General features: G+C 44.6%; 1 protein-coding gene across 1 annotated transcript in view; it reads left to right on the top strand.

Moving 5' to 3' along the window:
- Nucleotides 1-27,582, top strand: part of BMERB1 (bMERB domain containing 1) — a 144,731-nt gene that overhangs the window by 103,335 nt on the left and 13,814 nt on the right. The window contains exon 3 of the mRNA XM_055409541.2: nucleotides 27,382-27,455. Within this exon, the coding sequence (XP_055265516.2) occupies nucleotides 27,382-27,455 (74 nt within the window). The remainder of the gene's footprint in view (nucleotides 1-27,381; nucleotides 27,456-27,582) is intronic.

Here is a 27,582-nt window from a genome sequence, read left to right as displayed (position 1 = left end):
AAATGACCAAGCATCTCCATAACCTGGGCTCATCTCAATGACTGCAGCTGCTTCTTTACCAATTGAAGCTTTAGTCTCACTGTTCTTCTCACTTTGATATGAGGATTGTTAAGATACCCTATCAAGATATAAGAATTCTCCCATTTGCTGAAGACATCCAATCCTGAGTAAATGCCACTTCCTTTAAAGCATCCTCTGAAGCACCTAACACAAGCCGAAATCTTATCCTAAGTCTTTCCTAACACCTCTTACTGGTATCTTTTTGTCCAGAACTGAATTAAGGGGAAAACTATGCAGGTATCCACAGAAGGTGTTACAGACTCACTAAAGTGACCTAAGATGAGAAAGTTGTCCCCATCAGCACTTCCCTCAGAGGCAGGAGCCACTTCGGAGAGAAGCTTGTTTCAGTTCCAGTTCTTGGTTGCAAACAACAGAAAACACTGCCTGACTCAAGCACAGAGAAGGATTTACTGGAAGGCTTAGGGTGGCGTAGGGTGGGGAACGGGCTCATAGAACCAAAGGGAATCTAGAAAATAGTTCGGAACCCAAAGAGCTCCAGAGGCTGGCCACAGGACCAGTCTGGCCAGAATGCCACCCCCACTGCTGCTGGGTATCCCAGATCCAGCCTCACCATCCTTTCTTCTCTGTGTCATTTGTTCAGTGGTCTTGGGCAGCATCTTCTGGTTGACTGAGTGTGAAGAAGTGCTTCCTTTTTTAATTTCTCTAATGAGCACTAATGCAATGAAGAGTTCCCCTAAAACTAGAGTTTGGATATTGAACAACCAAAAATCCCAGCTTTTGTCCATCGTAAGAGTGAGACTCCCTGCCCGCGGGTGGTAAAGCCAGTCTACAGACACCAGGTCATGATGAAGGAAAGTAGCATTTATTGCAGGCACCAAGCAAGGCATTCAGAGCAGCTAGTGCTTAAAAGACCTGAATGCCTCAAGGGCTTTCTGGGAAAGGTTATTAAAGACAGGGTGAGGGAGGGCAGTTGTGGGAGGGGTATGTGGTCAGCTTGTGGACATTCTTTTGATTGGTTGGTGGTGAGGTAATCAGGAGTAAACATTATCAACTTTCTGGTTTCAACTGGTCTGAGAAATCTACATGCTTGTGGGCAACAAGCAGTTAACTTCTTCCACCTGGTGGAGGATTCAATATCTGCAAAATATCTCAAGGGTATGGCTCAGAATATTATCTGTATATAGTTCAAGAGAAGGAACTAAAGGTTCTTGACTTTGTTTAATGGTTAAACTATTATTATTTTGTCTTGCTTGTTTTTCTTTGTTTCTGCATTTTCACACTTATCTGATTAAATTTATTCTTTGGGATTTGTGGAAGGCCTCAGGGGCTAAAGTTTTACTTAATCCGAGAGTCAGGTGTAGGGACTTCCCTACGAGTCCACTGGTTAAGAATCTGTCTTTCAATGCAGGGGATGTGGGTTCAATCCCTGGTTGCGGAACTAAGATCCCATATCCTGTGGGGCAGCTAAGCCCGTGAGCCACAGTGAAAACCCAGCACAGCCAGAAAGAAAAAAAAAAAGTCAGGTGGTCTGTTTTGAAATGGCGCCTTAGGGTCCTGCTCAGTTACAACCCAAAGAGTCATCTGTGAGTCAAGTGGATGGTCTGTAAAGAGCCTTCAAAATAGAATGAGTCATGCTGTCTGTAGGATTTTTGTAGTTTTGAAGAGGGTTATGCTGTATTTTTTAGGGCGTCCCTTGTGGCTCAGCTGGTAAAGAATCTGCCTGCAATGCAGGAGACTCCAGTTCGATTCCTGGATTGGGAAGATCCCCTGGAGAAGGGAAAGGTTACCCACTCCAGTATTCTGGCCTAGAGAATTCCTTAGACTGTATTAGTCTGTGGGGTCACAAATACATGGACTCTGTTAATAGTCTAGGGAGTCAGACATGACTGAGCGACTTTCACTTAATAACAATAAAATGCTGAATTTCTTGGAACAATAAAGGACAGACTTCTCACTGCCTTAACATGAGCACCCAGGTGGCACTACTTACACTGGCACCCTGGCTCCACCATTTAACTGGCGTATGATTCTGGTTGAACCACTTTAAACTCTAGAAGCTTCAGGATCTTCATCTGTAAAAGAGAGATGGTCTCATAGTATCCACCCGAAGAGTTATTATAACCCATCTAAGAATTACCTGAGATAATCTGTATAAAGCATTTAACACACGCCCATCACACAGTAAATTCTGAATAAATGGTAGCTAAAATCATCATTGGCTTCCCTGGTGGCTCAGGGAATCCATCTGCCAATGTAGGAGACCCAGGTTCGATCCCTGGGTTGGGAGGATCCCCTGGAGAAGAGAATGGCAGCCCACTCCATTATTCTTGCCTGGAGACTTCCATGGTCAGAGGAACCTGGTGGGCAGGTTCCAGGGGATCGCAAAGAGTCATACTCGACTGAGCACCTGAGCACCAGCTAAATTATACCCCAACTCTGTCCCAGCTTTGGAGGATCCAGCAGAGGAAACCTGTAGTTTCTTTTTTTTTAAATTTATTTATTTTAATTGGATGTTAATTACAGTATTGTATCGGTTTTGCCATACATTGACATGAATCCGCCCTGGGTGTACACGTGTTCCCCATCCTGAACCCCCCTCCTACCTCCCTCCCCATCCCATCCCTCTAGGTCATCCCAGTGCACCAGCCCCGAGCACCCTATCTCATGCATCGAACCTGGACTGGCGATTCGTTCCACATATGATAATATACATGCTTCAGTGCTATTGTCTCAAATCATCCCACCCTCACCTTCTCCCAGAGTCCAAAAGACTTCTTTACATCTGTGTCTCTTTTGCTGTCTCGCATACAGGGTTATCATTACCATCTTTCTAAATTCCATATATATGCATTAGTATACTGTATTGGTGTTTTTATTGGTGTTTTTCTTTCTGACTTACTTCACTCTGTATAATAGGCTCCAGTTTCAAACCCTGGGATCCTGCTTCCATAGAAAGGAGGCCACTGATCACTGGTGCTGAACAAACGTGAGAGTCATTTAAATGTTAATTTGCTTACCCTCAAAAGCAGATCTCTTCTGATAGTACCAAGTATCCAAGGGAAATTGTGGGTGGTGGTTGTAGCTAACCCAGGGCTTATAGAGGGGTGCTGGGTGTTTTCACAGGAGGAGTAGAGCTAAGCTAAGAGGATGACAGTGTGGCCAAAGCCATAGGCTACCTTTCAGGCAGGGAGACTTTCCCAGGGCTTGGGGTTAACAAATTGTGTTTCTAAGCTTTTCTTCCTTCAATTGTTAGATACTCAGAGGAAAGGAATGACAGCTTTAGAACTCCTGTATAGGAGAGGCTTTGGGCCAGCGATCACAAGGAAGAATCTGGGGATTTATCTGAAGGCTGCATTTGCAATAGCAGGCCCACAGTTTTTTATTGATTGGTGGTAGAGCTCAGTGGGGCTTCCCAGGTGGCGCCGTGGTGAAGAATCTGCCTGCCACACAGGAGACGCAGGTTTGTGGGTCGGAAAGACCCCCTGGAGAAGAAAATGGCAACCCACTCCACTATTCTTGCCTGGGAAATCCCATGGACAGAGGGGCCTGGTGGCCTACAGTCCATGGGATTGCAAAGAGTCAGACACAACTTAGCAACCAAACGGTAACAAGAGATCAGTAAAAAGTGCATGATTTTCTCCCAGGTTTTTTTTTTTTTTTCTTGAACTTTATACAAAACTGGGGAAAAGGTTGATTGCCCATCTCAAAAACATCTTGATGTTTATTTATTTTGGTTTGTTTTTTCAAAAACATTTTAAAATATTGAAGTGGATTTGAGGGCTAATGGAAATTATGGGTTGGGGCTAAAGCCATCCCTCAAGAAAACCCACATCTTGGAACAGAAACTGGTTGAAAGTATTTTTAAAGGCTCCTGAAGCAAGGCTGGGACAGAGGATGGGGGTACCAGGGTAGAAGGGGACAACCTGGTTTATCAGGGTCACATTTCTAGCCAGCTTGTGATAGTGTGATTGTCAGGGCTCTGGAGTCAGATTGTCTTTTTTCAAATCTTGCCTTCATCCCTTGCCAGCTGTGTGATCTTGGATGATGTACTTAACCTCTCTGAATGATCATACCTGCCCTATAGATGGTGAGGATTTAAAGAGATGGGTCTAGACCCTGTTGCTGACTCCTGGGAAGTGCTCAAATGCATGTTTGCTTTTGTTAGCGTCAGCATGAGGGACAGATGAACTTGGAAGCTGGGAGGGAAGGTTTAGGGGAGAAGATGTGGTCGCTTCTGGCAGGAACTCAGCAGCGATCAGACAATGGAAGGCACAGGAGGCCCAAATGCTGAGAGCTCAGAATAGAAACTGTATTGATAGCAGAATGCAAAGCAAGATCACTTGAAATCCGGATGTTTAATTGGATTTCTCTGGGGAGTGACTCAAAGCCATTGATAGATGCTCTCGCTCTCGTGGGGTCTCTATCACGGGATTTGAGAATTTTCCATCTGCACTGGCAGTCCTAAGGCCCTGCTTCAATAAAGATCCAGGACAGTGTGTACTCCTCCATGTCCACCCACCAGCTTGCCTTCCTCTCTTCATCACGGATTTAATGAGATGTGTCAGGCACGTGTGATGTACTGGAATCACAGGGGGAAGAGGCAAACCCCTTAAAGGGTGCACAGTCTCTTTAGGGAGAAACCCAAGTGCCCAGATGATTATCAGGGGAGTGACGGGCTGTGGAACTGAAGGAAGAGGACGTGATGCCACATGGGAGCATCTTGAAGACTCTGGAAGGAGATGCTGGGGCTGCTCTGAAGGCTTCGTAGGAGTTAGAGACAGAGAGGTGTTCTGAGTGGGGGACACCTTGAAAGGAGCAAAGGCTTGAGGATGCACCAGGATCACGCAGGCCCGTAGGTGGACTGCTTGGACCACCGGCTCTTTGGCCAGAAATGAGGCTCAAAAGACAAGGGCACATGGCTGCCATGTGCAGGGACCCGAGACTGGTCTATGGGAATTTAAAACAAAAAAAAAAACCCTAAAAATCATCCAGATAATGCATGCATATTGTAAAAACAAACAAAAATTTAAGCTACAAAGCGAACGAAGGAAATAAAAAATCCTCCAGGGAAATGCCCTGGATGTCCCCTGGTTAGGATGCCACACTTTCACTGCCAAGGGCATGGATTCAGTCCCTGATCAGAGAGTTAGGAACCTGCAAGCCTGTGCCACAGTCAAAAAAGAAAATCCCTCAAAATAATCATTGTAACATTTTGAATGCTTCCTGTCTTTTATCTAAGCATCTGTACTTTGCAAAATTGGGTCGCAACGTTTCTTAACTGCTCTTTGGTATGGTTCATTCTCTTGTCTCAATAACATCTCTTCTGAGCATCATGTTTAATACCCGGGGAGAATTCCATTGTGCCCCTGTCCCTTCCTTTATTTAAGCAGCCCTCTGTTGTTGTTGACAGTAATATTGCTTCCGGTGTTTTACTATTGCAAACAAGACTCTATTGCATATAATCATAGCTACATTTTTATGGCACCCTTAATTATCTCCCTAAGATGAAATCCTAGAAATGGAAATCACTAGACTAGAGTTTAAATATTTTCAAGGCCGTTGACACATGTTTCCATTTCATACCCAGTTTTCTCCTCCCATCAGTCCACTGGCAGTCTTTGCTATTTCTTCTTGTGTCTTCTCAAACTCCCACATCACTAGGAGGACCGTCCAGGGGAAATGGAGAGGCATCAGACTGAGATGCAGCCACTCTTTAACTATTGTGGCTGCAGAAGGTGTCCCACCAGCCCTGTACACAGCAGGCCTTCTGGACTAATGATGGCTTAGATGATGGGGCTGAAATCCAAACTCTGGCCTCCCTCTTATTGTAGGATTGCAGAGAAAGTGAAGGACACCCAGTTAGATCTGAATTTCAGATCAATGACATCATATTGAGTATTGTTGTTCAGTCGCTCAGGTGTGTCCGACTCTTTGCAACCCCATGAACTGCGGCACGCCAGGCTTCCCTGTCCTCACTATCTCCCAGAATTTGCTCACACTTATGTCCATTAAGTAGGTGATGCCATCCAACCATCTCATCCTCTGCTGTCCCCTTCTCCTCCTGCCTTCAGTCTTTCCCAGCATCAATGTCTTTTCCAGTGAGTCGACTCTTCACATCAAGTGACCCAAGTATTGGAGCTTCAGCTTCAGCATCAGTCTTTCCAGTGAATATTCAGGGTTGATTTTCTTTATGATTGACTGGTTTGATCTCCTTGCTGTCCAAGGGACTCTCAAGAGTCTTCTCCCCAGCACCACAATTCAAAAGCATCAGTTCTGTGGTACTCAGCCTTCTTGATGGTCCAGCTCTCACATCCCTACATGACTACCAGAAAAACCATAGCTTTGACTAGATGGACCTTTGTCAGCAAAGTAATGCCTCTGCTTTTTAATATGCTGTATAGGTGTGTGATAGCTTTTCTTCCAAGAAGCAAGTATCTTTTAATTTCATGGCTGCAGTCACTGTTCACAGTGATTTTGGAGCCCAAGAAAATACAATCTGTCACTGTTTCCACTTTGTCCCCATCTATTTAATGTGAAACGGTGGGACTGGATGCCACAATCTTAGTTTCAAGCCAGCTTTTTCACTTTTCTCTTTCACCCTCATCAAGAGGCTTTTTAGTTCCTCCTCACTTTCTGCCATTAGAGTGGTATCATCTGCATATCTGAGGTTGTTGATGTTTCTCCCAGCAACTGTGATTCTGGCTTGTGAGAGCCTGGCATTTCACATGAGGTACTCTGCATATCAGGCTTCCCTGGTGGCTTAGATGGTAAAGAATCTACCTGCAATGCAGGAGATGCAGGTTTGATCCTTGGGTCAGGAAGATCCCCTGAAGAAGGGAATTGCTATGCACTCCAGTATCTTTGCCTGGAGAATTCCATGGGCAGAGGAGCCTGGTGGGCTACTGTCCATGGGGTCACAAAGAGTCAGACAAGACTGAGTGACTCTCTCTCTCTCTCTCTCTCTCTCTCTCTCACACACACACACACACACACACACACACACACACACACTTTGTGTGTAAGTTAAATGGGCAGAGTAACAGTATACAGCCATGACATACTCCTTTCCCAATTTTGAACCAGTCCATTGTTCCATGTCCAGTTCTAACTGTTGCTTCTTGATCTGCATACAGGTTTCTCAGGAGACTGGTAAGGTGGTCCCATCTCTTTAAGAATTTTTCACAGTTTGGTGTGATCCACACAGTCAAAGGCTTTAGCTCAGTCAGTGAAGCAGATGTTTTTCTGGAATTCTCTTGCTTTTTCTGTGATCCAGTGGACGTTGGAAATTTGATCTCTGGTACCTCTGCCTTTTTTAAATCCAGTTTGTACATCTGGAAGTTCTCAGTTCATATACTTTTAAAGCCTAGCTTAAAGAATTTTGAGCGTTACGTTGCTAGCATGTGAAATGAGTGCAATTGTATGGCAGTTTGAACATTCTTTGGCATTTCCTTTCTTTGGGATTGGAATGAAAATTGGCCTTTTCTAGTCTTGTGGCCACTGCTGAGCTTTCCAAATTGTTGGCATATTGAGTGCAGCACTTTTACAGCCTCATTTTTTAGGATTTTAAGTAGCTCATTTTTTAAGTATAGGTATGTTCCAAAGATTGCACAGGGCATCCTTATACTAAAAATGATTCCTTATTTATCTGAAATTCGAATGTAACTGGCATCCTGTGTTGTTATTTGCTGAATCTGGGAACCCTCCATGACTTACCACATCCATTGTGTGTTGGTTGTACTGCAGGCTAGCCAGCAATAACTTTTAAATGGTTGCAGAGTTCTTCCTTGTATCGTTGGAAAGTAATGTGTGTAACCGATGCTCTGTTGTTAGACATGCATGGTGTTTCCTTTTCTCCCCTCTCCTCTTTCCTCCCCCTCCCACCTCCATCCTTTTCCTCCCCTTTCTCCCCCACTTCCCCTCCTCCTTTTCCTCCTCCTCCTTCTAACTTTCCCTTCCATCTCTCTAACTTACCAATTTGGAGTTTAATCTTTGTCCACATCTTTAGTTCTTTCTTTCTTTTCCTTTTTTTGTCAAATGGTTGGCACAGCACAGCACATGGGATTTTAGTTTCCCAACCAGAGAGAGAATAGAACCCGTGTCCCCTGCATTGAAATCATGGAGTCTTAACCACTGGATCACCAGGAATGTCCCAGCATCTTTAATTCTTTGTGGACCACTCAGCCGAGGCCCTCAGGGCTAGGATTAGGGAAATCCAGGGCCAGAACCTTCACAGCTTGCTGAGCCATCCAGGGGATGACTCCCATGTTTCCATGTAGGCTCTCTGTAGGTGTTATTGAGTCCAAGCTTGCTCTGCTCACCGCATAACAGGCCAATTAACCAAGAGACAGGGTGTTGAGGCAAAGAATATGACTTTATTTGGAGAGCCAGCAGACTGAGAAGGTGGTAGACTAATGCCTCAAAATAACCCCCTTTTGGGATCTGGATGCCAGGTTCTTTTATAGAATAGAGAAGGGAGAGGTGAGGCAGTAAAGTAAAAAGACCGTTAATCTCACAAATATCTCCTGGAATGGCCAACCTTGGGAGGTGATGTGTTAATTTCTTCCTTCCTGTAGCCATCCACAAGTGTTCAGGGTCCTGAACGAAGGGATTTTGGTTTAAAATTCAGGCAGAGGGGGAAGGTTCCCCAAGGCAGGCCATTATGTATGGACAATGTCCTTTTAGCGAACAGAAAAAATGGGAAGCAAAGGTTAAAGTAAAAGAAACAGATCCAACATGGAGTCAGTTCCTCTCTGTAACACAGGCAAGAGATTGGGGGAATAACAGCAGAAAATAAAAAGCTGCAAAACTTAGTATTGTCTTCAGTGAGGGAAAGGATGTGAAGGATGAAAGGCGTTGCAGAAACTGCCAAGTCACATTAGCTGGTGCTGCAGGAAATCTGTTGGCCAACCTCGTCTGCACTGGGTGCAGCCCAGTTCCTCGCTGGAGTCCAGAGGAGAAAGCGGGCTGGGTCCTGAAGCAAGGCGGCAGGTGGGTGAGAGCCTGAGGGCCCTCCTCCTAGCCAGGAATCTTAGCTGGCTTGATTTCTGGTGTTTTCCCAAAATGTAAATTGAGTTGGGAGGCCTGCATACTGTAGGCTTTCATCTAGGTTGTCTAGAACAGTGGTCCCCAACCTTTTTGGCACCAGGGACCAGTTTTCATGGAAGACAATTTTTCCATGGAAGGGGGAGAGGGGTTGGATGATGTAAGTGCATTACATTTATTGTGTACTTTATTTCTAGTCTAAAGCTGCCACTGATCTGACAGGAGGTACCAGTCCAAGGCCCAGAGGTTGGGGACCCCTGGTGTAAATGATTTGTTATACACGTCAGTAAATCAGTGACTCAGTGATCAATATTCCCCTCCCTGGGCATTTACTTCTTCATCCATTTAAGGTGAGAGCTCTTTCAGCTCCAAGAACAAGGTTAATCTCTGATTCCTTTCCATGTTTTTTTCTTTTTTCTGAAGATTATGATCTGGACAAAATATTTTTTTTTTCTTTTTTTAAGCTTATTTTTAATTGGAGGATAATTACTTTACAATGTTTTGTTGGTTTTTTTTTAGTACAACAACATGAATCAGCCATAAGTATACATATATCCCCTCCCTCTCGAACCTCCCTCCCACCCCACCCACCCCCAGATTTTTCTATAATGGACCAGCTAGTAAAAATTTTCAATTTTGAGCCATATGGTCTCTGTCCCAATTACTCAGCTAGGCTGTTGTAGGGTGAAAGCAGTCACAGATAGTAGGTAAATGAATGGGCACAGCTGTGTTCCAGTAAAACATTTTTAATATTAGCTTGGTACAAACGTAATTGTGGTTTCGGACCATGAATTTTAAATCATTATAACTAGGCTCAAACATATCTTTATTACTCAAAATAAGAACCACTACAATCAACACATTTTTGCCAATGAGAAATAAGTTTGTTTATCCCTGTAGCACGAAAATGTATACTTCAAGATTCAACTAACTCTTGGAAAGCATTTTCTGCATCCTGCTAGTTGTGAAGCATTTTCCCTGCAAAAAGTTGTTGAGATGCTTGAAAAAGTGGTAGTCTGTTGGTGAGAGGCGAGGTGCATTTGGTGGATGAGGAACACTTTGTAACCCAAGTCACTCAACTTTTGAAGTGTTGGTTGCGTGGTGTGCAGTTGGGTGTTGTCATAGAGAGGAATCGGGCCCTTTCTGTTGACCAGTGCTGGTTGCAGGCGTTTCAGTTTTCAGTGCATCTCATCTGTGTGCTGAGCATACTTCTCAGATGTAATGGTTTCCCCAGGATTCAGAAAGCTGTGGTGGATCAGACAGGCAGCAGACCACCACGCTTTGACCATGACCTTTTTTTGGTGCAAGTTTGGCTTTGGGAGGTGCTTTGGAGCTTCTTCTCAGTCCAACCACTGCGGTGGTTGTTGCCTGTTGTCATATAAAATCCACTTTTTGTTGCACAGCACAGTCTGATTGAGAAGTGGTTCACTGCTGTTGCATAGAGTAAGAGAAGATGACACTTCAAAATGATGATTTTTTTGATTTGCAGTCAGCTCTTAAGGCACCCACTTACCGAGCTTTTTCACCTTTCCAATTTGCTTCAAATGCCAAACAACCATAGAATGGTCCATGTTGAGTTCTTTGGCAAAGTCTCATATTGTTGTAAGAGGATCAGCTTTGACAATGACTGTCAATTGTCATTGTCAACTTTTGATGGCTGGCCACTGTGCCTGTCGTCAAGGCTCTCATCTCCTTTGCAGAACTTCTTGAACCACTGCTGCCCTATATGTTTGTTAGCAGTTCCTGGGCTAAATGTGTTGCTGATGTTGCGAGTTGTCTCTGCTGCTTTACGACCCATTTTGAACTCCAACAAGAAAATTGCTCGAATTTGCTTTTTGTCTAACATTGTTTCCATAGTCTAAAATATAAAATAAACAGCAAGTAATAAATACCAGACCACTTGACCTGCCTCTTGAGAAACCTGTATGCAGGTCAGGAAGCAACAGTCAGAACTGTACATGGAACAACAGACTGGTTCCAAATAGGAAAAGGAGTACGTCAAGGCTGTATATTGTCACCTTGCTTATTTAACTTATATGCAGAGTACATCATGAGGAACGCTGGGCTGGAAGAAGCACGAGCTGGAATCAAGATTGCCGGGAGAAATATCAATAACCTCAGATATGCAGATGACACTACCCTTATGGCAGAAAGTGAAGAGGAACTCAAAAGCCTCTTGATGAAAGTGAAAGAGGAGAGTGAAAAGGTTGGCTTGAAGCTCAACATTCAGAAAACAAAGATCATGGCATCTGGTCCCATCACTTCATGGGAAATACAGTGGAAACAGTGTCAGACTCTATTTTTGGGGGCTCCAAAATCACTGCAGATGCTGATTGCAGCCATGAAATTAAAAGATGCTTACTCCTTGGAAGGAAAGTTATGACCAACCTAGATAGCATATTAAAAAGCAGAGACATTACTTTGCCAACAAAGGTCCGTCTAGTCAAGGCTATGGTTTTTCCCGTGGTCATGTATGGATGTGATAGCTGGACTGTGAAGAAAGTTGATTGCCGAAGAATTGATGCTTTTGAACTGTGGTGTTGGAGAAGACTCTTGAGAGTCCCTTGTATTGCAAGGAGATCCAACCAGTCCATCCTGAAGGAGATCAGTCCTGGGTGTTCTTTGGAAGGACTGATGCTAAAGCTGAAAGTGCAATACTTTGGCCACCTCATGTGACGAGTTGACTCACTGGAAAAGACTCTGATGCTGGGAAAGGTTGGGGACGGGAGGAGAAGGGGACAACAGAGAATGAGATGGCTGGATGGCATCACCGACTCTGTGGACATGAGTTTGAGTGAACTCCGGGAGTTGGTGATGGACAGGGAGGCCTGGCGTGCTGTGATTCATGGGGTCGCGGAGAGTCGGACACGACTGATCGACTGAACTGAACTGAACTGAACTGAATAAATCATTAGCAAAAAAAAACCCACACATTAAAATGGTGTATAACATAACCACATTTATTAAGAATGTATTCTAATATCAAACAGCAAATTTCAACAATGCAAAACCACAAATACTTTTACACCAAGCTAATAGACACTGTGGAGAAGGCAATGGCAGCCCACTCCAGTACTCTTGCCTAGAAAATCGCATGGACAGAGGAGCCTGGTGGGCTGCAGTCCATGGGGTCGTTACTAGTCGGACACGACTGAGCAACTTCACTTTCACTTTTCACTTTCATACATTGGAGAAGAAAATGGCAACCCACTCCAGTGTTCTTGCCTGGAGAGTCCCAGGGACGGGGGAGCCTGGTGGGCTGCCATCTATGGGGTCGCACAGAGTCGGACACGACTGAAGTGACTTAGCAGTAGCAGCAGCAATAGACACTGAACCCTGAACTTTATATAATGTTCATGTGTTCAGATATGTTGTTCTTCTTTTTTTTTTTTTTCTATTTAAAAGTAAAATCTATTCCTATTCATGGATTCCAACAAAGCATGCAGGTTTGGCCCATGGGTCATAGTTGGTTGACCCTGCTGGAGATTCAAGAGTAAACATCTTCCAGGAAGTTTCTTGAGTGCCTTAAACAGAGAGTTCAGACTGAGGATGCTGTTTCTCCTTGGAGTGTACACGCTGATCACCATGTTGGCCACACTGACTTTCATAGACACATGGCCAACCTGAGATGGCTCCCATGTCACATCCTTCATAACCCGGATCACTGTGTCACCAGTGTGTCCTATTTTGGTGGATCCTTTCTTGTCACATAACACAGACACCACGCTCCTTTCTACAGTCAGTGTTTGAGCCTCGCCCTTTGCCTGAGTGCGGCACTCTTCTCTGTGACCGGCCGGGCAGCACCCCTTCCGTAAGCGGCAGCCTCTGCTGAGGAGCCTCCCCACAAGCCACTCTGGTCTCTGTCTCCCCTGAACTCCAGCCACCATATGGCATGGGACGCCAACATTCCCTTCTGAGAGGTCCGCTGCCGGCGTTCAGGTTCCTATTATTCGTTCTGTGGCCTTGAGCGAGTTCCCAACAGCATCTAAAGGATGCTGATCATAAGGCTTACCTCTGTAGACGTAAAACAATAGTCGCAGCCTAAAAGTTGCGTTATGTTTCATTCAGTGGAAATTTTTAGGACTTCAGGCCAAGGAGGCAGCATCTCAAGTAACCCTGAGAGAACTGCTCTGAGGAGGCGAGCAAGGGGAGCCAAATTATATAGAAGTTTTGCAAAGGAGGGCTGATAGTCTGATTGTCAAAACATTCAGTTCAGTTCAGTTCAGTTCAGTCACTCAGTCATGTCCGACTGTCTGCGACCCCATGAATCACAGCACGCCAGGCCTCCCTGTCCATCACCAACTCCCGGAGTTCACTCAACCTCATGTCCATCGAGTCGGTGATGCCATCCAGCCATCTCATTCTCTGTCGTCCCCTTCTCCTCCCGCCCCCAATCCCTCCCAGCATCAGAGTCTTTTCCAGTGAGTCAACTCGTCGCATGAGGTGGCCAAAGTGTTGGAGTTTCAGCTTCAGCGTCAGTTCTTCCAATGAACACCCAGGACTGATCTCCTTTAGAATGGACTGATTGGATCTCCTTGCAGTCCAAGGGACTCTCTTTTTTTTTTTTTTATATATTAGAAAGGGGAGGAATATTTACTTGTACAGTGCTCTGCAATCTCTCAGTTTTGATTACAAAAGCAGGCCTTACAATACTGATTTCATACAATATGCATCATTTGCCGTCTTCTCCAACACCACAGTTCAAAAGCATCAATTCTTCGGCGATCAGCTTTCTTCACAGTCCAACTCTCACATCCATACATGACCACTGGAAAAACCATAGCCTTGACTAGACAGACCTTGGTTGGCAAAGTAATGTCTCTGCTTTTTAATATGCTATCTAGGTTGGTCATAACTTTCCTTCCAAGGAGCAAGCGTCTTTTAATTTCATGGCTGCAATCAGCATCTGCAGTGATTTTGGAACCCAAAAAAATAAAGTCTGACACTGTTTCCACTGTTTTTCCATCTATTTCCCATGAAGTGATGGGACCAGATGCCATGATCTTAGTTTTCTGAATGTTGAGCTTTAAGCCAACTTTTTCACTCTCCTCTTTCAGTTTCATCAAGAGGTTTTTTAGTTCCTCTTCACTTTCTACCATAAGGGTGGTGTCATCTGCATATCTGAGGTTACTGATATTTCTCCCGGCAATCTTGATTGTAGCTTGTGCTTCTTCCAGCCCAGCGTTCCTCATGATGTACTCTGCATATAAGTTAAATAAGCAGGGTGACAATATGCAACCTTGACGTACTTCTTTTCCTATTTGGAACCGGTCTGTTGTTCCATGTCCAGTTCTAACTGTTGCTTCCTGACCTGCATACAGGTTTCTCAAGATGTGAATCAAAGAAAACCAGACATCCCAAGTTAAGGAATGTATCGCTTTTCTATGTATGGGAAAGTGTAAGAATCTGTCACTGAAATCATTCCTTTGATATGTACCTCAGCTATCTGGGGCCAGTTTCCTGTGTTTCCACATCCTGAGTTCCTCAGAGCTCACTGTCCAGAGTGGCTGCCGTCTGATGGCTGCTAGATGGCAGGTATTCTTTCCTTCCTGAGTTCCCTCAGGGCTCATCTGCTCACCATCCATGGTAGCTACAACTGCTGATGACTGTGACATCGTTTGTTTACTGATATGGCAGGAAGTATTCCATTCTGCACCTCACAGGGTTGCTGTGAGAATTAATTGAGATGATTTGTATAAAATACTTACACCAGAACCTGGCCCCAATAGTATGAAAATATTAATAAATGCCAGCTACAGTTATACTTCTATGTTGTTTGACATTTTTCCTGGAGGCTGTATTTCTATGATATGTATATGATATTTGAAAGACCAAAAGTACCCTTTTAGGTCTAAAACAAAAGTACAAAAATATTGTTAGTAATTTTTTCATAGAAACTTGTAATTGACATGTGGCACTGTTGACTTAAAAAAATATTCACAACCTAAAGACAGTTGTTTTATTCAGTGGGAATTTTTAGGACATCAAGCCCAGCAGACAACATCTCAAGTAACCCTGAGAGCTTTGAGGAGGTGAGGGGATGAGCCAGGTTATATAGACATTTTGTTACAAAGGGCAGGTAGTCTGAACATGAAAAAATTATATTGTTAATTAAGAAAACCAGATATCTCGAATCAAGGAACTGAGCACTTTTCTTTGTACAGGAAGATGCTAGAGTCTAGACTCACTGAAATTATTCCTTTGATATGCACCTCAGCTCTCTGGGCCCAGTGTCCTGTGTTTCCACATCTTGAGCTTCCTTTCCTCAGGGCTTACCCTGGGGAGTGGCTGTAGTCTGATGGTTGCTGATATTCTTTTCCGTCCCTAGTTTCCTTAGGGCTCACCGGCTCACATTGGTGGGCTGCAATCACTGATGACGGTGACATCCTTGTTTACCGATATGGCAGGAAATATTCCATTTCTCAGCACAGACCCCAAGAGTTCAGCTCGATGAGTTTTTCGGTATTAGTAAATTTTCTCAATCAAATCTCTGAATCAGAGAACATCTGGAAAACCCCTGAGGGAGAGAAGAGTAATTCATGCTTGAGGGAGGTGACATTCTTTTAGGAACAGTGTCATCTCCCAAATGAGGGTCTGATTACAATCAAGGAAGAAACCAGTTAACATGCAGACCATAAATGTGCCGCAAGGAAAAAACAGGCTTTCGGTGACTGTCCTAAAGGCCTCCATTTGATGGATGTGCCACCTGAGCCTGCGTGGCAGGCACCTCGCTGGTCCTTGGTCCCCAGCTTAAATGATGCTGAGAGAAGGCTGAGACCGTGGTTTCCCTGGAGAGGTTTCAATACTTATTCTCCCCCAGGGACAGCGTTTAAACTCATTAATCCAAGATTGCCAAACAGACACACACATTCATCATCTCAGTGCCATTAGGTTGGAGGAAATTGAAATAGCACAGAAAGTGAGATTCATTCTTTGAAGCAGGAATGTTGGCTGAGAGTTTTCAGGAGTGTCTGAGCGAGTGGCAGCCTAGCGGTTCACCACCTTACCCGGGGCAGAGGGATGGACAGAAGTAGCCTTTCCTCTGTACCTACTACAAATGTACTGAGCACAGGGCTGCCTGCTCTGCACCCATAAGCTGATTTCATTCTTCATAGAATAATGAAAGATAAAGGTAAGATTCCTCTTCCACAATGAGAGCATGACACCCCAATCAGTGGAAGGACTCGCACAAGTCATGCCGCTGGTCAGCGGGGGAGCTGACCCTGGTCCAGCTGGGTCTAAAGCATGTCATCACCTCTACGTGCTGGAAGAACAGGGCTCCCTGGATCTTGTGTCAACTTAAAAAATAGAAATTTTTAAAAAATTTAAAAATAGAAATTGAGTTATATTTTCTTTGGTGGGAATTTTTAGGACTTCGGGCCTGGGAGGCAGCATCTCAGTGACCATGGAAGAACTGCTCTGAGAAGGTGAGGGGAGGAGTCAGGTTATATAGAAGTTTGCAGCAAGGGGCAGGTAGTCTGAACATCAAAAGATTATTGTTAATTAAGGAAAGTCAGGTATCTCAAGGAATTTAGTGCTTTTCTAAGCATGGGAAGATACAAGAGTCTGGGCTTGCTAAAATCATTCCTTTCACATGTGTCAGGCGAGTGCACAGAAAAAGAGAGCTCTTTTTTAATATAAATAAATAGTTTAATAAAATATTTTATTTAATAATTAAAACAGCCAAATATTTAAAATTAAAATAATTAAAATAAAAATATTGTATTTAATAAATGAAATATTTTAATAAATAAAAACATGCACCTCAGCTATTTCTGGGGCCAGCAACCTGTCTTCTAAGGTCCTTCTCCCCCAGCTCCTCAGTGCTCACATAATGTTCACCGTGGCAGCAGCTCATTAGCTGTCAGATTGCAGGTATTCTTCTCCTTCCTGAATTCTCTTAGGGCTCACTGGCTCACACCATGGGGCTGCCATAGCTGATGACTGTGGCACCCTTGTTTACTGACATAGCAGGAGATCCTCCGTTTCACATTTGGTTAAAGCATCTGCCTGCAATGCAGGAGACCTGGGTTCGATCCCTGGGTCGAGAAGATACCCTGGAGAAGGAAATGGCAACCCACTCCAGTATTCTTGCCTGGAGAATCCCATGGACAGAGGAGCCTGGTGGGCTAAGTCCACGGGGTCGCAAAGCGGACACGACTAAGCAAGCGACTTAACTTATCCTCTATGTGAAGAAGCAGAAGTATGGGGAGATGAATGATCTGTCTGGACTCATTATGGTTTAATAATATATCTGGTGTTGGTGGTGGTGTGCAGTTTCTGAGTCGTGTCTGACTCTTTGCAGCCCCATGAACCGCAGCGCGCCAGGCTTCCCTGTCCTCACTATCTCCTGAGGTTCGCTCACACTCGTGTCCATTGAGTCAATGATGCCATCCAACTGTCTCATCCTCTGCCGTCCCCTTCTCCTCCTGCCTTCAATCTTTCCCAGCATCAGGGTCTTTTCTAATGAGCCAGTTCTTTGCATCAGGTGGCCAAAGTATTGGAGCTTCAGCTTCAGCATTAGTCCTTCCAGTCAATATTCAGGGTTGATTTCCTTTAGGACTGACCAGTTTGATCTCCTTGCTGTCCAAGGGACTCTGAAGAGTCTTCCTCCAGTACCACAGATCAAAAACATCAGTTCTTCAGCGCTTGGCCTCATTTACGGTCCAGTTCTCACATCTGTACATGACTACTGGAAAAACCATAGTTTTGACTATACAGACCTTTGTCAGCAAAGTGATGTTTATGCTTTTTAATATGCCATCTAGGTTTGTCATAGCTTTTCTTCCAAGGAACAAGCGTCTTTTAATTTCATGGCGGCAGTCGCCATCCACAGTGATTTTGGAACCCAAGAAAATAGAAAGTCTGTCACTGTTTCCATTTTTTCCCCATCTATTTGCCATGAAGCGATGAGACTAGATGCCATGATCTTAGTTTTTTGAATGTTGAGTTTCAAGCCAGCTTTTTCACTCTCCTTGCCTTTATCAAGAGGTCCTTTAATTCCTCTTCCATATCCTGGTCTTTGCCGCCAGTTCCCGAAAGAGCTCCTGAAATTCTAGTTACTTCCTGAGTGACAGGGATGCTGGGAGCATCTTTTGGGGAGCATTTATTCCTTGACACAAGAGCTTCTTAGGCCCTGGGAATTTCCTGAGTAATGAGTGTTGTTTTGCATGCTAATGAGATGCCTCAGTGGCTTTGGGTTGGGAGCTGGTCCTTAGAAAGACCAAGGCTTGCTTAGAAGCTTGTAACTTGCAGCACAATCCCTGAGTTCTCTGAGGAGATTCTGGAGCCTGATCTGCACAATCATTGATCATTAGTAATTGATCATGCCTACATGATGAAGCCTCCTAAAACCTCTTGTGATGTTTAGAGGGCTTCCAGGTTGATGAACACATGGAGCTGATGGGAGAGTGGCCCGCCCTGGGGAGGGCCTGGAAACTCCCACACTCTTCACCATACCTTGCCCTGTGTATCTCTTCATCTGGCTGTTCATCCGTACCTTTAAAAATATCATTTATAATAAGCTAGCAAATGTATGTACATGCAATTCTATTTTGAATGGTTCTGGCAAATTATTGAACCTGGGGAAGGGGATCATGGGAGCCCCCAATTCATAGCCAGTTGGTCATGAGTAGAAGTGGTCCCAAGTTGCAGTTGGCCTCTGAGTCTGACGGGACTGAGCCCTTGACCTGTGAGGTCTGTGCTCACTACAGGTAGTGAGTATCAGAATTGAGTTCAATGATGGGACACCCAGTTGGGGTCCACCAAGAATTGGAGAATTGCTTTGTGTGAGAAAACCCATGCATTTGGAGTCGCGAGTGTAGCGTGTATAAAAAACCAGAGTTTTCCCTTTAGTCATGGAGGAGGTTAATGGTAGGGCTCCACATCCCAGATGTTATTTCTTCTTACCCATCCCAGGATGTCCACTGCATCCACAACTTACAGAGTGTTGTGTTGGTTGCTCACTCATGTCCGACTCTTTGTGATCCCATGGACTGTAGCCTGCCAGGCTTCTCTGTCCATGGGATTCTCCAGGGAAGAATAGTGAAGCAGATAGCCTTCTCCAGGGGATCTTCCTGACACAGGGATTGAACCCAGGGCTCCTGTATTGTAGGCAGATTCTTTACCATCTGAGCCACTACAGAAGCCCCAGGAAGAAGCCAAGTAAATACTCCCTTAAAAAGTCAACCCTTTCCTCTGTCAGTCTGCCTCTGCCTTCACATCTTGGTCTCTGCTGGGTTTCCATTAGGCTCCAGACCATGTCATTTGCAGAGAGATTTTGTAAAGCATCAACACTATTATTCTGACAGAGCCTCTTCACCTCTCCACGCCCAGAGCTGGTAAAATGACCAATTTCCTCCATCGTCCCAGCATGAAAGGTTGAGACGCATGATGACACGGGCTGCCTTTCTTTTCCTTCCTCCATCAATCAGGTTCTCAGAAATGACATCTCTCTCTCTCTAGAACGAGCTGGCGGCAGCGGAGTTCCATTTCCAGGGTTCAGCACTGTTCCGCCAGAGAACCGGACTAATGGGGCTTATTCGAAGTTCCAGCCAAACTTCAAAAGTGCTTTGCATGAACTGGTTAAATGTTTTTTGAATAATATTATTTGATGACATTGGACAGTCAACATGATGCAATGCCCACAGTGAGCAGGGTATATGCATGTTTATTTTGGTTCTACTTTAGTTAAAAATGCACATGTCCACATATATGGTAGTGTCTTCAGCTACAAGTAATCAGAACATCTGATTGATAGTGTCTTCAATTAATTAGGTGTCGGCGGGGTGGCTCAAGGATGTCATCAAGGATCCGTCTCTTTCTTTGCTTCCCCTGTGCCACCCTCACCATAGTGGCTGTAGCAGCTCCAGGAGTATGAGGGGTTAGCACTCAAGGCTCACATTGTTTTAGGAAGAGGGACCCCTTCTAAGGCCTGAGAGAGGGCTCTGTTGTCTGACGCTTGGAAATGAATTGTGTGAGGACACACTGCGCTGTGCTTTGTCACTCAGTCGTGTCTGAGTCTTTGCATCCCCATGGACTGTAGCCCGCCAGGTTCTTCTGTCCATGGGATTCTCCAGGCAAGAATACTGGAGTGAGTTGCCATGCCCTTCTCCAGGGGATCTTCCAAACCCAGAGATAGAACTGAGGTCTCCCACATTGCAGTCGGATTCTTTACTGTCTGAGCCACCAGGAAAGACTTCATTGGGAAGGGGCGCCCAGGCAGAAAGCAGCAGGGTGAGGGAACCCAGGAGAATGCCTCTGCCACGTGGCTCGCAGTCTTGGGCCTTATGGTGATGGAGTTAGCTTCCAGGTTGTCTCTGAAGCTGACTTGGGGTCCTTGCTGGTGGTGCACGCATTGTTCACCCAAGATGGATTCCAGAGAAGAGGATTCTGGGAAGCTGGTAGGACATATGGACTGGTGTCTCCTCTTTCCTTTGGACCTTTCCCAGATGCTTCTGGTTGGTGGTAGCTTGTCAGTTCTGCACTCCTTACCAGGACCTCCTTTAGTTAAGATAACTTATGCAAGTGGCTACTATCATATATGGAACCCAGTTTGCCTGCATTGGCTGGCACATTCTTTACCACTGAGTCACCAGAGAAGTACCACCTCAGGTATCTATTTAATGCATAGCATCAATAGTGTATATGTGTCAATTTCAGTCTTGCAAGTGCATCCCACCCCTCCCTGTTTGGCGTCCATATCTTTGTTCTCTGTGTCTGTGTCTGTCTCTGCTTTGCAAATGAGATTGTGCTCAGTCACTTCAGTCGTGTCTGACTCTCTGTGACCCCATGGACTGTAGCCCACCAGGCTCCTCTGTCAATGGAATTTTCCAGGCAAGCATACTGGAGTGGGTTGCCATTTCCTTCTCCTTCGTGGGGTTCTGATGCATGTCTGCCTGTGAGAGCTTCCCAAGAATTTCACCTTGTTTGTCAAGGTGTTGGGGATTTGGATGGACTCAGGAGGACTCAAAACTATGCTAAGTGCAAGTTTGAGATAGATAGAGGGTGAAGGGCACCCCCTAGGGCAAATTCCCTAGACCTGGGTTACATGAAGGCAGAAGATGGGCGTGAAGTCCACCGCAGCACTCAGAGTGGAACAGTGGCCTCTGTGCATGTGGATCACGGTTATGTGTAACTTTAGTTTCCTTACTTGTCCTCGTTTATATTTTTCAAAATTTCTACAGCGATCAGGAATCTTCCCAGCCAGATAAGAATTCTATTAAAAAAAATATTTTCCTCCTCTTCTTCTTTTTTCCTACTTTATTTTTTAATTGAAGGATGCTTGCTTAACAGAATTCTGTTGTTTTCTGTCAAACATCAAAAAAAATTTTATTTTAAAATTTTTTATAGAGAGGAATATAATCAAAATAGGTTTGTTTTTTAAGAAGTTTGAATATGTGGGCTCCATTTGTCAAATAACTGCTTGTGCAGCGTCATTTTCTCTTTCTTTTCCCTCCTGCCTCTTTCTAACAGCTATTAATAGTGACAGATACCATTTACTGAGCATCGTATTATGTACATCCCAGGCACATGCTCAATGCCTGATCTGCATAGTAATCCTGGACAGCTGTACTATTATAATTCGTATTTCAAAGAAGAGGAAAGTGAGAAAAACGTCTGGCACTCGGCCCCTTTGAGCTAGAGATGTCTGGAGCCAATCTTCTTGTTTCTAACATTGTTGTTGTTAATGGCTAAGCCAGGTCCGACTCTTTTGCGACCCCATGGACTATAGGTTCCTTTGTCCATGGGATTTCCCAGGCAAGAATACTGAAGCAGATGGTTAACAAACAAATGAAAAGATGCTCAACATCGCTCATTATTAGAGAAATGCAAATCGAAACCACAATGAGATAGCACCTGACACCGGTCAGAATGGCCATCATCAAAAAGTCTACAAACAATAAATGCTGGAGAGGGTGTGGAGAAAGGGAACGCTCTTGCAGTGTTGGTGGGAATGTAAAGTGATACAGCCACTGTGGAAGGTGGTATGGAGATTCTTTTAAAAACTAGGGATAAAACCACATATGACCCAGCAATCCCACTTCTAGGCATATATCCTGAGGAAATCAGGGTTGAAAAAGACACCTGTATCCCATTGTTCATTGCAGCACTATTTACAATAGATAGAACATGGAAGCAACCTAGATGCCCATTGACAGATGAATGGAGAAAGAAGTAGTGGTACATATACACAATGGAATATTACTCAGCCATAAAAAGGAAACCATTTGAGTCAGTTCTGATGAGGTGAATGAACCTAGAACCTATTATACAGAGTGAAGTGAGTCAGGAAGAGAAAGATAAATATCGTATTCTAAAGAGATGGGAATCCCAGACCACCTGACCTGCCTCTTGAGAAACTTGTATGCAGGTCAGGAGGCAACAGTTAGAACTGGACATGGAACAACAGACTGGTTCCAAATAGGAAAAGGAGTATGTCAAGGCTGTATATTGTCACCCTGCTTATTTAACTTATATGCAGAGTACATCATGAGGCACGCTGGGCTGGTAGAAGCAAGGCTGGAATCAAGATTGCCAGGAGAAATATTAGTAACATCAGATATGCAGATGACACCACCCTTATGGCAGAAAGTGAAGAGGAACTCAAAAGCCTCTTGATGAAAGTGAAAGAGGAGAGTGAAATGGTTGGCTTGAAACTCAACATTCAGAAAACTAAGATCATGGCATCTGGTCCCATCACTTCATGGGAAATCGATGGGGAAACAGTGTCAGGCTTTGTTTTTTTGGGCTCCAAAATCACTGCGGATGCTGATTGCAGCCATGAAATTAAAAGACGCTTACTCCTTGGAAGGAAAGTTATGACCAACCTAGATCGTATATTAAAAAGCAGAGACATTACTTTGCCAACAAAGGTCCATCTAGTCAAGGCTATGGTTTTTCCAGTGGTCATGTATGGATGTGAGAATTGGACTGTGAAGAAAGCTGATCGCCGAAGAATTGATGCTTTTGAACTGTGGTGTTGGAGAAGACTCTTGAGAGTCCCTTGGACAGAAAGAAGATCCAACAAGTCCATCCTCAGTTCAGTTCAGTTCAGTTCAGTCGCTCAGTCGTGTCCGACTCTCCGCGACCCCATGAATCACACTAAAGGAGATCAATCCTGGGTGATCATTGGAAGGACTGATGCTAAAGCTGAAACTCTAATACTTTGGTCACCTCATGCGATGAGTTGACTCACTGGAAAAGACTCTGATGCTGGGAGGGATTGGGGGCGGGAGGAGAAGGGGACGACAGAGATGGCTGGATGGCATCACCGACTCTGTGGACATGAGTTTGAGTGAACTCCGGGAGTTGGTGATGGACAGGGAGGCCTGGCGTGCTGGGATTCATGGGGTCGCAAAGAGTTGGACACAACTGAGCGACTGAACTGAACTGAACGCACATATACGCAATATAGAAAAATGGTCCTGAAGAATTTATTTGCAGGGCAGCAATGGAGAAACAGACATAGAGAATAGACTTATGGACATGGGGAGAGGGGAAGAAAGGGTGAGATGTATGGGAAGAGTAACATGGAAACTTACATTCAGTTCAATTCAGTTCAGTCGCTCAGTCGTGTCCGACTCTTTGCGACCCCATGAACCACAGCACGCCAGGCCTCCCTGTCCATCACCAACTCCCAGAGTTCACTCAACCTCATGTCCATCGAGTCGGTGATGCCATCCAGCCATCTCATTCTCTGTCGTCCCCTTCTCCTCCCGCCCCCAATCCCTCCCAGCATCAGAGTCTTTTCCAGTGAGTCAACTCGTCGCATGAGGTGGCCAAAGTGTTGGAGTTTCAGCTTCAGCATCAGTCCTTCCAATGAACACCTAGGACTGGTCTCCTTTAGGATGGACTGGTTGGATCTCCTTGCAGTCCAAGGGACTCTCCAGAGTCTTCTCCAACACCACAGTTCAAAACCATCAATTCTTTGGCACTCAGCTTTCTTCACAGTCCAACTCTCACATCCATACATGACCACTGGAAAAACCATAGCCTTGACTAGATGACCTTTGTTGGCAAAGTAATGTCTCTGCTTTTTAATGTGCTATCTAGGTTGGTCATAACTTTCCTTCCAAGGAGTAAGTGTCTTAATTTCATTATATTACCATATGTAAAATAGACAGCCAACAGGAATTTGCTGTGTGGCTCAAGAAACTCAAAACAGGAGCTCTGTATCAACCTAGAGGGGTGGGGTGGGATGGGAAGGGAGATGGGAGGGAGGTTCAAGAGGGTGGAGATATATGTATACCTATGGCTAATTCATGTTGAGGTTTGACAGAAAACAAAATTCTGTGAAGCAGTTATTCCTCAATTAAAATCAAAAGGAATACTGGAGCAGATTGCCTTTTCCTTCTCTAGCGGATCTTCCTGACCCAGGGATCAAATCTGCATCCCCTACAATAGCAGGCAGGTTCTTCACTATGGCTGAGCCACCCGGGAAACCCTGCTTCTATCATTACCTGCTGCTCTTTTGTTCCTTTCACCATCTCTCCTTCTCTCATATTTCAAAAATTATCCATCAGATACCTATGTCAATTCTGTGGTCACAACCCAAGATTTCTCAACTTCGCGATTGGCATTTTGAACCAGATAATTCTCTACTGAGGCAGTGGGATGTTTCCCAACATCCCTGGATTCCACCCACTAGATGCCAGTAGCAGTCTCCACACACACCAGCGATAACAGCAAATAAGTCTCCAGACATTGCCAGATGCCCCTACAAAATCGTCCCCGTTAAGAACCATTGATATACACAATGGCATATTGCTCAGTTACAAAAAGGAGTGCGTTTGAATCAGTTCTAATGCGGTGGATGAACCTGGAGCTTATTATACAGAAGTCAGAAAGAGAAAGACAAGTCCTGTATATTAACGCATATGTGTGGAACTTAGAAAGACGGTACCAATAATCCTTTGTGCAGGGCAGCAAAGGAGACACAGATGTAAAGGACAGACTTTCGGACTCAGTGGGAGAAGGCAAGGGTGGGATGACTTGAGAGTGTAGCATTGAAATGTGTATATTACCATATGTAAAATAGATGACCAGTGCGAGTTCAGTGCATGAAGCCCAGCATGCAAAGCCAGTGCTCTGGGACAACCCAGAGGGATGGGGTGGGGAGGGAAGTGGGAGGGGGGAGCTCAGGATCGGGGGGCACACGTGTAATCCTGTGGCCAGTTCATGTTGATGTATGGCAAAAACCGTCACAATATAGTAAAGTAAGTATCCTCCAATTAAGATAAATTAATCAAACAAGAATCTGATGAGACCACATTCAGACTCCAAAGACAAAAAAACAGAAGTCATACCTGGGCTTATTGCCACAGACAAGGAACAGAGAATTGTCATCAGAATCCACTGTCATTTGGCTATGCTGCCCACACCCCTTCTTAATAGACAATAAACACCTGTGAACTGTTCCCCTTAAAATAAATAAATAAATAAACCACTGATTTAGCCCGATCTCCACACTCCATGTAAAGAAGGGATTCTGGAGCACCACTGGTTGGAACATTGCGGACAGGAACCCAGGGAAACAGCTTGTACCCTTCTGGCAAAGCCCCCATGCTCATTCGTGGCAGCTGCCACCTGCTAGGACATTCCAGGGCAGGATTTGACAGTCGCTTGGAGTGCCTCTGGCAACAGGAGCAGGAGATGGAAACTAGAGTGAGACATTCCTGCCACTTGTCCTGAAAGCTGGGATGGTGCTGTTGGAATGGGTCATTTGGACCATTCTTGGCCAGTGAAGGGCAGGGGGCCCCAAGCTGGTCTGAGGATGGCGCTTCTGAATGGAGATCAAGTTCGTGACGAAGACACCCCAGAAGGAAGCAGAAAGATCCGTGAACTCGGATAGGTCGATCTCTACTTCTGGTCCCACCTACGCTTGCTGTGTAGACTCAGATGAACCCTGTGAGAATATTCATGCTTCTATCTATCTCTTCCTGGGACAGAAGGTTGATGTGGCCAAACCAGTCCACTGCATCCCCCCACCTGCTTCACTCTTCTTTGGAGCATCTGATGTTTTATTGTATTTGTGTTTACCCTCTGTCTCCCCAGATTAAATTTCAGTAATGAGTGCAGGAGAGGCTGGTACATCCCTGAAGCCTATGACAGTGGTGAGCACAGTAAATGCTCAATAAATACATGCAGAATGAAGGCACACAACACACCCAATGGGGAAGCTACTTGGAAATATGTCTCGGGTCATAGACATGTCATACCCTTTGGATTCAGTGGTTCTACTTCTGAGAATCAGTAACTCCCACCCCAAATAATCCAACATGAAAGAAAAGCCTTAGGTGAATCCTACAGTGGCTAAAATACAAGCAACCTGAAAAAAAATCTAAGTAATCAAGGTTAAGGGCATAATTAAAACCACCCTGATAAATCTACTTGGTAGAATTCCAGGTAGCTGTTACAAACGTCGTTTATAGTAAGATGAGCTAATATTGCAATACACCGACATGAAACTAAACTACATAATGCAAAATTGTGTGTGCAACCCAATTGCTGAGGTTATAGGGGTGATCTTTTTACACTATTGCTGGGAATATCATGCAGAGTCCCTTTGGAGGACAATTTAGAAATTCCTATCAAAATGCAAGGGTTCATGTCACTTAACCCTCCATCTGCATTTCTAGTAATTAATTTGCTAGGAATTCCTTTATTTCTAGTAATCTATCCTAGAATATATCTGTAAATAAGTCTAATGTCTATGAATGGGGGACAGTGGTTAAATAAATCACTGTTTATCAATATATCAGAATACTATACAGTCATTAAAAATGAGGAGATATGCATGTCCTGACACAGTAATATGCCCAAGACAAAAAAAAGCTAATTGCAAAATGCTTTTGTACATGAATGATGTTGTATTTCATAATAGAAGAGTGAACTTTTTTTTTTAATCTAGAGGAATAGGTAAGAAACCCTTGACGATGGTTTTCTCCAAAGGATAGGGGAAGATTTTCTGTCTGTGCTGTTAATTTCTGTGATGTTTAAAAGCTTTTCACATAGTTGAAAAAGGAAAACACTGACCCCACGACACGAAGTCGCTCATGTAAGCCAACAAAAACCAGGCACGCGAAGACTGGAAGGAACTCTATCAAGGTGTTATTAACTGTGATCATTCCTGAGTCGTGGGAGAACGGGCAGTTTTTGTCTTGTTATTTTTGATGGAAAACTTCTAAAGAGCCCGTGTGATCTTTACGGAGTACAAAGCCCTTCACCAGTCCTCTTTGTTTGAAGCTGGGGTGGTGCTCAGGATATAGAATGTTCTGTCGATGTAACCTGTGGTCGTGCGGTGTCCTCTCTCCCCAGGATGGATGACATCCAACTCTGCAACGACATCATGGACTTGAAGCAAGAGCTGCAGAACTTGGTCGCCATCCCAGGTAACCATGGGGACCCCACCTCCGCCAGACAGCTGCTCAGAGTTCCTGTCTGGAAGGCCCTAGCGCAGCCTCATTCTTGCAACTCAGTGCTCCCGATTGCGTGGTTCAACCAGCTCCACATGAGGCA

This window comes from Moschus berezovskii, chromosome 27, assembly GCF_049115385.1.
Source record: "Moschus berezovskii isolate FMDL1 chromosome 27, NW_MosBer_1.0, whole genome shotgun sequence".
Taxonomy (NCBI): domain Eukaryota; kingdom Metazoa; phylum Chordata; class Mammalia; order Artiodactyla; family Moschidae; genus Moschus; species Moschus berezovskii.
This window is presented reverse-complemented; position numbering and strand designations above follow the sequence as displayed.